The 11737-nt window shown below is 30.3% G+C and overlaps 2 protein-coding genes across 2 annotated transcripts; both read right to left on the bottom strand.

The window, feature by feature from the left end:
- Window positions 1-542: 542 nt before the first annotated feature.
- On the bottom strand, window positions 543-2870 carry LOC102626298 (5'-adenylylsulfate reductase 3, chloroplastic-like). The gene is made up of 5 exons (XM_015529176.3): window positions 2698-2870; window positions 2404-2565; window positions 2132-2270; window positions 1051-1870; window positions 543-952 (listed from the first exon to the last, which is right to left on the bottom strand). The coding sequence occupies exons 1-4, from the start codon at window positions 2786-2788 to the stop codon at window positions 1063-1065; spliced, it is 1200 nt and encodes a 399-aa protein (XP_015384662.1). The 5' UTR covers window positions 2789-2870; the 3' UTR covers window positions 543-952; window positions 1051-1062.
- A 2782-nt stretch (window positions 2871-5652) lies between these two features.
- Window positions 5653-11079, bottom strand: LOC102623927 (coumarin 8-geranyltransferase 1b, chloroplastic-like). Its single transcript, XM_052433201.1, has 12 exons — window positions 10914-11079; window positions 10115-10413; window positions 9811-9894; window positions 9618-9692; window positions 8440-8523; window positions 7956-8045; window positions 7526-7627; window positions 6959-7054; window positions 6724-6795; window positions 6398-6493; window positions 6166-6270; window positions 5653-5999 (listed from the first exon to the last, which is right to left on the bottom strand). The coding sequence occupies exons 1-12, from the start codon at window positions 10975-10977 to the stop codon at window positions 5958-5960; spliced, it is 1209 nt and encodes a 402-aa protein (XP_052289161.1). The 5' UTR covers window positions 10978-11079; the 3' UTR covers window positions 5653-5957.
- Between the last annotated feature and the right edge of the window lie 658 nt (window positions 11080-11737).

Raw genomic sequence — 11737 nt, 5'->3', positions numbered from 1 at the left:
GGAGCTAGCTAGAAATCTTGTCTTTCATTCTAAATCCAAGCACATTGAATTAGATGTGCATTACATCAGAGATAAGGTTCTTAGCAAGGAATTAGAAGTAAGATACATTCCCACTAAAGAGCAAGTGGCTGACATTCTCACCAAGCCTTTATCTCTACCAAAGTTCAGCTACTTCAGATCCAAGCTCAATGTCATCAACAAACCATTGAGCTTGAGGGAGGATGTTAAGAAAGCTCATCTTGCTTACAGTACGATAAGCCAAACAGAAGATAAAGCAGAGGATTGCAACAGCTACAACACACGGTTAAAGATTGATGATTTGTCTGTCCAAGTGGCACCTGGTGGTTATGTAATTACCAGCACACGTGAAGATTCGTTTTGATTAGTTAGAGTTAGTAATCAGCTCGAGCTGCATTTTCAGCTGTGTATATAAATAACCATGTAATTAGTTTTGTACATTATTCTGAATCAATCAATAATATTCAAGTGTTCTTTGGAACCGAAATTTACTCTTTCATTTTCTTGTTAACCAAACAGTCCATTAAACGTTTTTTCACTGTAATCAATACAAACGCTTCATCAGTGCATAAATCTATAAGGCAAAGCCGGAGAAAGTTATTCTAGCTAACTGCTAATTACTACTCATATCTATATTTTCACTTTCTCGTCCTCGAATCACTTGCGTCAACCATACCAAGGGAACCAAATAGATGCCAACTGATCAACGCAAGGCATTCACAAAAGCCATCAATGAATCGACATCCCTCTTCTCCGAGGGATACTTGACGGGTTTGGCCGAGTGCTTGGGGAAGAACAAAATTGTGGGGAAGCTCACCAACTGCAGCTTTTGCTTTGCAAATTCCTTGTGATCACCATCAGCCCTGAACTTCCCTACCTTCACTCCCATTCCCTCCAGCTGCTCTGCCAATTCAATGTATGATCCTTCCATCGCCTGCTCAAAACAATATGTAAATAAATTTAGATAGAACAGAACTCGAAAAATATTGCTGGTCAGAAGAATATATACATGGAGAAAATTGCAAATTTCACCTGGCAGAAATGTCACCAGGGAGCATAAAGCACAATGAGCCAGGGATCTTTCCGGCTTTGCAATCTAGCCAAGTTCTCTATCCCAGTTCTCCTAAAGCTAACCAACTTTTGGCTATTAAAGAGGTCAGAGGCAGGGGCACTCCCATTTGTATGTTGAGCAACACTATTTCCGTTGATGCTGATGTGTTGGGACAACTCTTCTTGTTTGATATTCCCATTGTGAAGACCACACTCTTTAGCCTTAGCATCCTCCCACCACCACCTTCCTTCCCGCTCATGTTGCCCTGGCAGCACCGGCCTTGTGCAAGGCTCGCACCCAATTGAGATGTACCCTTGTGAGTGCAGGGAATTGATAGGTATGTTCATGGCTCGAAGGAAGTTCCATATGTCTTGTCCTTTCACATTAGCCAGAGGATTCCACTTCACCAAGCTGCCTATACCACCATCAATTCCTTCAAAAGAAGTATCTATCTGGACAACTGGAATCTCTGCTCTCGTGCCTGGAGATTGATCTTTTCTTTGCCCGGTGATCCAAGCTCGGAGACCCTTAAGTGCCCTCTTTAGTGGCCTCACCTTCCTGATTCTGCAGCACTCTTGGTGCCCGTCTTCATAAAAAGAGAAGAGACCATTGGTCCTCACTAGAGCTTGAACCTCTACAGCATTCGGGAACGTATACTCAATCCGAATTCCATAGTGCTTCTCAACAGTGTCAAAGAACTGATGCGTCTCAGGATTCAGCCTTCCAGTATCCAAACTGAATACCCTGAAAGGTCTGCCAGTTAATTTGGCATACTCAATCAAGACCACATCCTCAGCTCCACTGCCCATAAATCAAACATATCAGTCAAGGAAAACATAATGAGATGGATACTAATTAACTGAAAGATTTTACACCAACGGGAACTGATCATGGAATTTATATATATCTTGAAACAATTTTGAAATGACCCGAATTGGTAATTTTCTTTAAACCTGATGAAATCATGGAATCCTAAGTGCAATCACCTCTGTCATTGCTTCATTCAACAATAATATGCATGTGCTATACATGATCATCCTTCCATATATAAAAATTATATACCTGAAAGCAATGGCAATGTCGTTTCCGAAATATTCAAATGCTTTGTCCATTATTTCAAGCGGAGAAGCGCTTTCCATATCTCTTGCCAATTTCTCATAGTCCTCATGATCATCAGTACTCTCAATCTTACCTTCAACTTCTAATAATAATTTCCACAACCATAAACAAAAAAAGTATTGGTCATAGTTTCTTTCATACCACATACATTAATTATCCATATGAATACACAAACAAATTAATTAATACAGCAGCAATTACGCGAGCAAATGAACCTGCGGGAGCTATCAAAGTGTTGGCAAGATCAGGAACAGCCGAGGAGTCGCTACTTTTAAGCTCCGCACGTAATGGCTTTTTCACAATCACGAACGGATTTCTTCCAACGGTCGATGATGGAACCAACGACAACGTCCGTCGATCAGAATAAAGCCACGAAGCTGTAATAAAGAGCCAAAAAAAGGGGATCATGCATGGCATCCATTAATGCATGCAACTCTTTCTCTTTTACGTATAACAATAATTATTTTATTTATTTATATCTTATATATTTGGTAAACGAAACGAATTACCTTTATGGTGACGGCGGTAATAACAAGAAGAGATGGAGCCGCTGCCGTTAAGAAGAGGAGCAGCAGCAGAAGAAGAAGAAGAGAGAGCCATAACGCGAGGGAGTGTGAGGCCAAACTCAAAACGGATATTATGACGGATGGGTTTTGTCTCCGAATTTTGATACAAACAATAAATAATATCTCGGATTCTCCGTACGTCTCTATGCTGCTAAAGAAAGCAACAAGAGATAAATACAGTTCCTGCGAAAGTGACGGTTCATTGAACCTGGACTCTTTGCTGATTCGTTATGCCGTTTAATTCTTTCTCCACGTGTCAACTTTCTATTAACGACTCCTCTATCCCTTTTTCTTATTATCATTACTAGCCACTTTTGCACTAACATCGTTAAATAATTTTAATAAAATAATAATTTTACCTCCAAATAAATTAAAAAACTATTTTATCTTATAAAAATTTTAAAAAATAAAAATTATAATCATAAAAAATCCCTAGATTTGATAAAAAATAAATCACAAATAGAGGTACTCAACTGATTTTTACTAAATTTAGATTTTACAAAATATTAATAATTATTTTTATTAAAAATTATAATTTTACAAAATTTTAATACAAATAACTGAATTTATTCATTAAAAAATTATAATTTTGTAAAATTTTATTAAAATAACTGAATTTATTTCTTAAAATAATAAATCCTAAAATTTTAATAATTTAGGGAATTTTTATTAAATCCCAAAATTTTACAATTATTTTTATAATTATAATTTTATATTAAAATAATTTTTATTAAAAATAAACATTCTAATTTTGGGATTTATTTTTATTAAAATTTATGGATATTTTTCTCATTATATTTTTTTTATTTTTTAAAGTTTTTATAAAATGAAATGGTCTTTTAATTTATATGGGGTAAAATTATCATTTTATTTAAATTATTTAATGGTGTTTGTGCAAAAATGACTAGTTGATACAAATATGAAAAGAAATGTGGTGCAGAGAACATGTTATAATTTTTTAGTGGTTGGATGAATATAAAGCAAAATAAAGGTGGTGCAATGATAATTTTTCTTATTATTATTATTATTATTAACAGCAATATTTAAAATAATAATCATAGTCACAATTATTATAATAAATAAATAATAAAAATGACAACAATTAACTAAGAGCATTTTAGTGACTTAAAAAATTCATTCTGAATCTTAGATAAAGTAAATATATCAATGGGAATACAACTCATTCTGATTTTCATAATTCTTATAGTTCAAATAAATAACTTATTCTTATTCTTATTCCAAACGCACTGAAATATCATTCTTTCTTTTATTTTTTTAAATTTTATGTTTGTTATTTCACATCATGATAGTTTTATTTGCAAATGGAAACATTTTCTAAAATTTGTTTCCGTTCTTCATCCGACTAGGTTGTCTCTTGATGATAATAAGAGGGCATTAACTGGGGTCAATTTCTAGATTTTGCAGTCAACATTTGCAAATAAAAGTTGCTCTCGGCAATTTTGGAAATTCTGAGTTTGGACTTTGGAATGATATTATATCTTTTTCAAGTAGACGAAATTAATGCACAGAGAGAGAGAGAGAGAGAGAGAGAGACCAATAGAAATGTGTGTCGTATTAAACTAGCAAGCTTAGTCAGTCGCAAGGTGTCAACAAGGCGTATTTGATTAGTCAATAATTTGGACTAAGATGAGATAACTACATTATCATCACTTGCTACTTTCAAACTATTTTGTCCATATTTTCTGATCATTTTCTTATCTTGTTGCGAATCTCTTTGATATCTCAACACAAAATACGATGGCCTGTAAAATGCGTTTTTCTTTTGTAGATGAGCCATTAAAGTTGAAAAGTTTCTCAAGTACTGTTTTCGATATATTAGAGACTAAAGAGCATATTATTTCTGTTTAAATTTTATGTTTGGTAGTAGTTTCAGTTACTATAAAAATACTCACCACATTATTTTAACCGGAGTAATTTTTTTATACAAAATTCAATGTTTCTAAATTAATATGAATATTAACTGTTGTTTCGACAAAAGTTATACAAAATTTTGTTAAGGATAAATATGAAAAAAAATGTTTATATTATTATAATAATTAGGAAAAAAGACATTATTACTCCTAAAGTTTGGAGCAATAGTCATCAAGACCCGTAAATTTTTAATAAGGGGTACCAAAACTCTTTTTTGACTATAATATCCTTTGACCCTATTTATTCAAAAAAAATTGACTCCAATATTTTATAATAAATAGAGGTATGATATTAAAAAAATATAGTAATATAAATTCTAAAATAATTTCAATATTAAAAAAGTATTTTAATATTTTACAATACATGAATTTCATATTTTAATGTAAATTTTATAATAAATAGAAACATAATGTTAATATATATACATATACAAATTATTTTAAATAAAATTTTAAGGTAATTTCAATATTACTTGATACATGAGATATATTTAATTAATTGTAAAATCTATTTAATCCAAGATTTATTTAAATTATTTATAGAAAATACAAATGTTATTATGAGTTTTAAATATAATAATTAACACTTTCAAAATTACTTTATATATTAGCCTACTAGACAAATTAAATTATTTACATTTTTATTTACTAAAAAGTTTTAAAATTAATTTTTCAATTACCATATTCAAATGGTATTATAGTAAAAAAAAGGTCTTCGTATCCCTCAATGAAAACTCATAGTTTGCATGACTATTTTCTCAAACCTTAAGGATGTAGTTGTCCTTTTGCTTAAGGAATATTTAAAAAATTACAAATTCTGAACTAAATTTTACAAGAACTTATATAAGAGTCAAATTGGTATATATTTTTTGGAACTTTATTTCTTTCTTAATTGTGATTCAGTCTCCCACATATCTTTATTTGAACATTGCTGGCTGCATCAATCATGTACATGACATACTATTACTTCTTTTTTAACGAACCTCGACGGTAAGAGGAAGTTTTATTGATCAGAACAAAAAATTGTTAACCCTAGTCAAGGGTACGTAATAACAGATTGTTACACGTAACATATTATTACAAACATTACAAAATAGTTACATATGAAATTAAAAGAGAAAAACAACAATAACAACAACAACAACAACAAAACAATTGCTAAAACTTAGAGCAAGGATCACAGAGATACAGAAAAATGATAGTGCCACTGAAATTTGTTGTATTGTATATAAGAAGAACGAACAGCAGGGACATTGAGTTCTTCATTCACTCTTAGCGTACAAAATGAATAAGGAGGTATTCCGCATAGTATAACTGCAAATATTAGGGGATAACACATCATCATATTAATTAATTAAGAAGAATTAATTTAGTTTGGAAATTGAAATTTAACTTATTTAATTAATCACGTCAATTTGATATTTAGTAATATTTAACACATCATCATATTAATTAATTAAGAAGAATTAATTTCACTTGCCTGCCAAATAAACATGTAAAAAGAAAATATTGATTCGTTGTTAGAGAGATCAACATTTCGAGCTCGATGCCAAAGAAATAAAAGAAGTGTGGCGTGGCCTATTATCTGTAAGAAATTAAAAAAAAAAAATCTTAAATGTGTGATAAGATAAAATTAATTTTGAGCAAACATTTATACAAGGCTAAATTAAATTAACTATTGAAAAAAAATATATAATTCAATTCTTAATTACCGTTACGAGCTTGCTTAGCAGGAAAGACGAGGAAGCTCCAACTAATACCGCGGCTCCATAAGCAGTGGAGAGCATATAAACAGACAGCCAAAATACCTTACATTTTGAGAAGAAGATAAAATTTGTAAGCCAATTTTTATATTGTTATTCATTAATTTGATTCTCTATTGCATGTAAAAGAAAATTAAAGATGATATATGGACAGGATCATATCTAATTATCAATCTGAACACAATCATATATTGTTGAGATTAATTTCAATGTTTAATTATTATGGCCTTAAGAATAATAAAAAAAAAGAATAAAATTTTTACTAATTTACTCACTTTTTCTTTCCCTAGCATGACACTGAGTGTTTGAATGCCATGTTCTCTGTCGCCTTCAACATCATGTAAATCCTGAACAAATTAAACAAAAAACAAAAAGGTTAATTAGTAACCACCAATTGTATAAACTGTGGATTCGGCATGTTACAATTTTGTAAAAGACTTCGACACCTGCATTTATAAAATACAAAATTGTATCTGAGAATAATTATAAGCATATTTTGATTCAAACTACCTTGACAAATGCAATTGCAACGGATAGGCAGGTCATGAAAGCACTTGCAAACATCAATGGTTTCGTGATTTCCATTGGTCTACCAAGCAGATATTTCTGCGTACACGTAAAAAATCCATCTCATCAGGAAAAAACACAGAAAATTAAGATTTTTTTTTTTTTGGGTTCTATATAGCTTAATAAAATTTAACAGTAATTTGAAATCGTAATTATGAATTTAATTGTAGATAATATTCATATTTCTAATAAAATATGTATGATTCTTTATTATTACAATCAGACAAGAGAACTGCAATATTCTACATATCTATAATTCAATTCTATCCTTTCCGAGAAAGTGATAAAAACCCCACCTGTTGTTTCAAGAAATATATCATTATCCCCTCTTATTTTAAAACCCATCAAAACCCCGCCACTAAAAGAAATAACTAGCTGTTAATTTTTTATTTTATTTTTTTTACATTTTACTGTTTTACTACTATTTTTTTTTATAAATGAAAATTCTTATCACATCCAAGAAAAAATAATAAAAATCCCATATCAATAAGATGAACAATTTTAATATACCTGGACGTGGAAGAAGAAAGGAACTTGTGGTAGAAGTCCGCACATAAACACCATACAGACTGCGGCTAGAAATGAATTTCCCTTCCATCTAAGAAAGGGAAGCTGCATTATTGAAAGTCATCAATTACATGAACTTAATTAATTATAAAAAAAATCACTTTATTTTTAATAATTTCAAATAAAAATATTTAGATAATCAACTAATTAAATCATCATTATTATTATTTTTGTGATTTGAGTCTCTCAACCATGTTCGACAAAGTTTTAACTTAATTATTTTACCCTCGCAGGGTAAAAATATTGATATATCCACAAATTATCTTAACTTCAACAATTTAACGTTATTAAAAAATTAAATATTTTTAAATAATTTATCATTACCATTTTATTAATGCAAAATACATTGTATAAAACCAATTTGGGAGGTTACCTGTGCGGAGTAAGCGGTTGAAATAAAAAGCCATGCGATGACGCCCAAAACAAGTGGTGGAGATTGTAGCATAATTGCGGAAGCCAGACTCTGAAAATGCAGATCAATGAATCAATTAAATAAAGCCTATACATCTTTAATTAGAAAATAAATACAGAGATCAATAACGATAATTAAAGAGAACTTTTTCCTAGCTTGCAACATTTTCACATTCTAAGTTTGAGCTAATTGAAAAATGACACCTCAACGGACTATTAATCGAGTGATTTCTAATAGTTTTATTTTGCTAGCGACTGAAATTCGAACTTTTTAAAAAGTATGGAATTAAAAATTAATTTGTACTCTGTCTATCCCTCTACTATTTTAAATAAAAAAAAATTGAAAAGTGAAAAATCAACACACTTAATTAGAAAGTGGTATTTTGCATCTTTTAACTTAAACACAAATTATTTATGGGGAGCTTTATTCGTTGGCAGTTGCTTACCATCAATGCAGATATCCAAGTAATTGCAATCCCAGTTTCCATTGAAAATTCACCCGAAGCAAGGGGCATATAAGGCTTGTTGACCTGTGACAAAACAATATTAAGCTGATTTATTAGAAACAGCTGCAAAATATGTATATGTGTGTGTGATATAAGTTAGTTTTTAACTCAAATTATATGGTTTAATTAAAAAAAATGCGGACACCCACACTTGAAAATGATCACACACACTTACACACATATAGTCCTTCTCGCACAAGCACTCATATTTTTTAAAATGAGCATACTTGCACCTGAAAATAATTATATATATAGTAAAAAGAACATTTACACGCCCAAAATTTGAGGAGATGGACATGTAGACCTCCAAGTTTTCAATACAAAGATATCAAGACCCTCTTTTACCATAATACCCTTTAGCTCATTAACTCAAAAAAAAAAATTGACCTCAATATTTTGTAATAAATAGAAATATAATATTAAAATAGATGTAACAATATATACATTTTAAAAATAATTTCCATATTTAAAAAATTAATTTTTGTGCTTTAGAGTCTTATACTATATTAAACTAAATTTTATAATAAATAGAAACTTAATATTAAAATAAATGTATAAAAAATAAATTATTTTTAAATATTGTATAAAATAATTTTAATATTATTAATACATAAAATATATTTTATTAATTGTAAAATCTATTTAACCCAAAAATTTATTTAAACTTTTATAATAAATACAAATACATTATTAAAATATATAATAACATTTTAAAAATTATTTTATATATTAAAAAATATTTTTAATGGTATTAGTCTACTGGACATATTAAACTATTTAAATTATATTTGTGTTCATTAAAAAAATTTAGGTAAATTTCTTTTAACTACTATATACAAAAGGTGTTATGGTCAAAAATGGGTATTTTTAACTATTTTTCTAAATCTTAAAGAGATGTAGCTTTATTTTTTTCCTTTATATATACACACACAACCGCACATATATACACATACGAGCATGAGATTAATTAAAATAATACATAATATCTGAAGTAGGTGCAGCAGATTTAAGCAATCTGGATTTCATATATGAAAACTCCATGCAATTAATATTAATTCTCTAATTTTTTCATTATATTATATATTGTATTAGCATCGAATTAAGAGTAATACATGTACCTTGTCTATTTCAACATCAGCCACCTGGTTTACGGCCACCCCGTAAATGTGCATCAGTACTAAAGGCACCAAAGGCTGAAATTTCAAGAAGAATTAATTTATTATTTCAAAGTTTTCACTCGTCAAATAACATCAATTATAAAATTAATATATATTTGTAATTCTCTCATTCTATCAGTTTATATTTACGTACCTTCAATAATCCTATGAAGAAGGTGGGAGTCAAGTCAGCGAGTTTTTCTACCGGAAGAAGAGAATTCGACGTTGTCGCCATAAGCTGATTAAGGGAAAAAAAAAAAAAAAAAAAAGGGTTATATATGTCATTATCAATTGTTATGTTTGAGTTGGTGATAACTGATAAGTTGGCCATTTCTCTCCTCTTCCAAATGAAGGTTCGAGTGTGAAGGCTGAAGTTTAAACTGCCGACATCACATAAATTTAAAGAAAAGAGAAAAAAAAAAAAAAAAGGAACAGATGATAGAGTAGACTGAACTCACAACGCCAAAACAAGCATATGGATACATAAAACGGTAGAGTGCATTTAAGTTCTTGAGAAAAACATTCTTTGGACTCCCATCTTCATCCTCAGATTTTGATGCATATCCATCTTGCAACGTGACAGCGGTAACACGGTCATTATTGTTGAACGGCTTGCAGACGACGTCGTTTCTCTCAGTAATTCTATTGGTAGGATAAAATGAATTTTCCGAGCATTTGATAGCGTACTTCTTGCCTTGATTTCTGTTCAGAACGCCATGAATATGCGTCACCGGCGGTTGGTATGTTTTAACGCAACCTGAAATGGCCACGGTTAATTACAGAAAAATTATAATGTTAAAAGGTTAATCAAAATGTGACCTTTAATTTCAGCAACTAAAATTAACTAGCTAGTTTTAATTGGCAGAAACATGCAAAGCATCATTCTGAGAATAGTACGCGTGCAATACTATTACCTAATAGTATGACTGTACTATGCATGGATTTTTTTTTTTTTTTTTTTTCTCTTCTTGCCTTCATAAGGTAGCGGAAAATAATTGGCTTGAATGTAAATAAAGTGAAAAATAAATATAAAACTCAGTCTTAACAACTCATTAAACAAGGAAAGGCAATATTAATTGAGAGAATAAGATATACGGAGAGGATCCTTGTCCTTTGAATGCAGAGTATTGAGCAAAACTTTAGTGATGGAATTTTCATAATATTGTGATTGGTAGGTAGTTACTTCAGCATAACTCAACAGCGGATACGAGAGACTCAGAATGGAACAGGATACTCATGGGGGAACGAGAGACTTACGGGAGTGTTGTACATAAGGATGGTATTTTGGAGAGAAGCTTGAAAAGGCAAGCATTTGAAGCATGATTTTCGTTCTCCCAGTAAAGCGATAACTCTATTGTGCGATGGGACTGACAAGAGTTTGGAGCCCAAAAGAGTCAATAAATAGATGTCCGGTGCATGAACACCAGTGGCAAGCCGCTAGAATTTCTTCATAAAAAAGTCCACCAAAAAATCCCCATTGATTTAGTCAGACTAAAAAAATAATAAAACGGAAGACAAAACCTCAAGCACGAGAATCACGATTTTTCCTTCTTTTTTGTTTTTTTGAAAAACGATGCCGAAAATTGTTGAAAAATCAATTGGAAAAATCAACACGACTTGAATTACCAACTCCAGTCGACCATTCTTCTTTATCTGAAAAATTTTCCCTCCAAATGGCTCGAATTCAGCGGCTCGTGCTTACCATTCTTCTTTATCATCATCATTGTTATTGTTTAAGTAATTTTACTCATTTAAAGATCTACCAACTCCGGCAATAATATATACTTAGAATTTGAAGATACGGTGCAAAACAATTTTTTATATTTTCTTAGCAGATGAATAAGTTAGGAGCATTTTTTTATTATGTAACTAGGAAATAGAACCGCGCTTCACGCGGCTTTGAAAAAATAATTTAGTATTATCCTTTTTTTTACTTTACACTTGATGAAATTAATAAAAATATGAAATAATTTTTTTTAAAATGAGGCAACCTTATAAAATTAATGTTATTTATGAAAGTTAATTATTTGTTTGTTAACTTTAAATATATATATATATATATATTTGTGTATAGTTAAGTG

Source organism: Citrus sinensis, chromosome 9, assembly GCF_022201045.2.
Source record: "Citrus sinensis cultivar Valencia sweet orange chromosome 9, DVS_A1.0, whole genome shotgun sequence".
In the NCBI taxonomy this organism is placed as follows: domain Eukaryota; kingdom Viridiplantae; phylum Streptophyta; class Magnoliopsida; order Sapindales; family Rutaceae; genus Citrus; species Citrus sinensis.
This window is presented reverse-complemented; position numbering and strand designations above follow the sequence as displayed.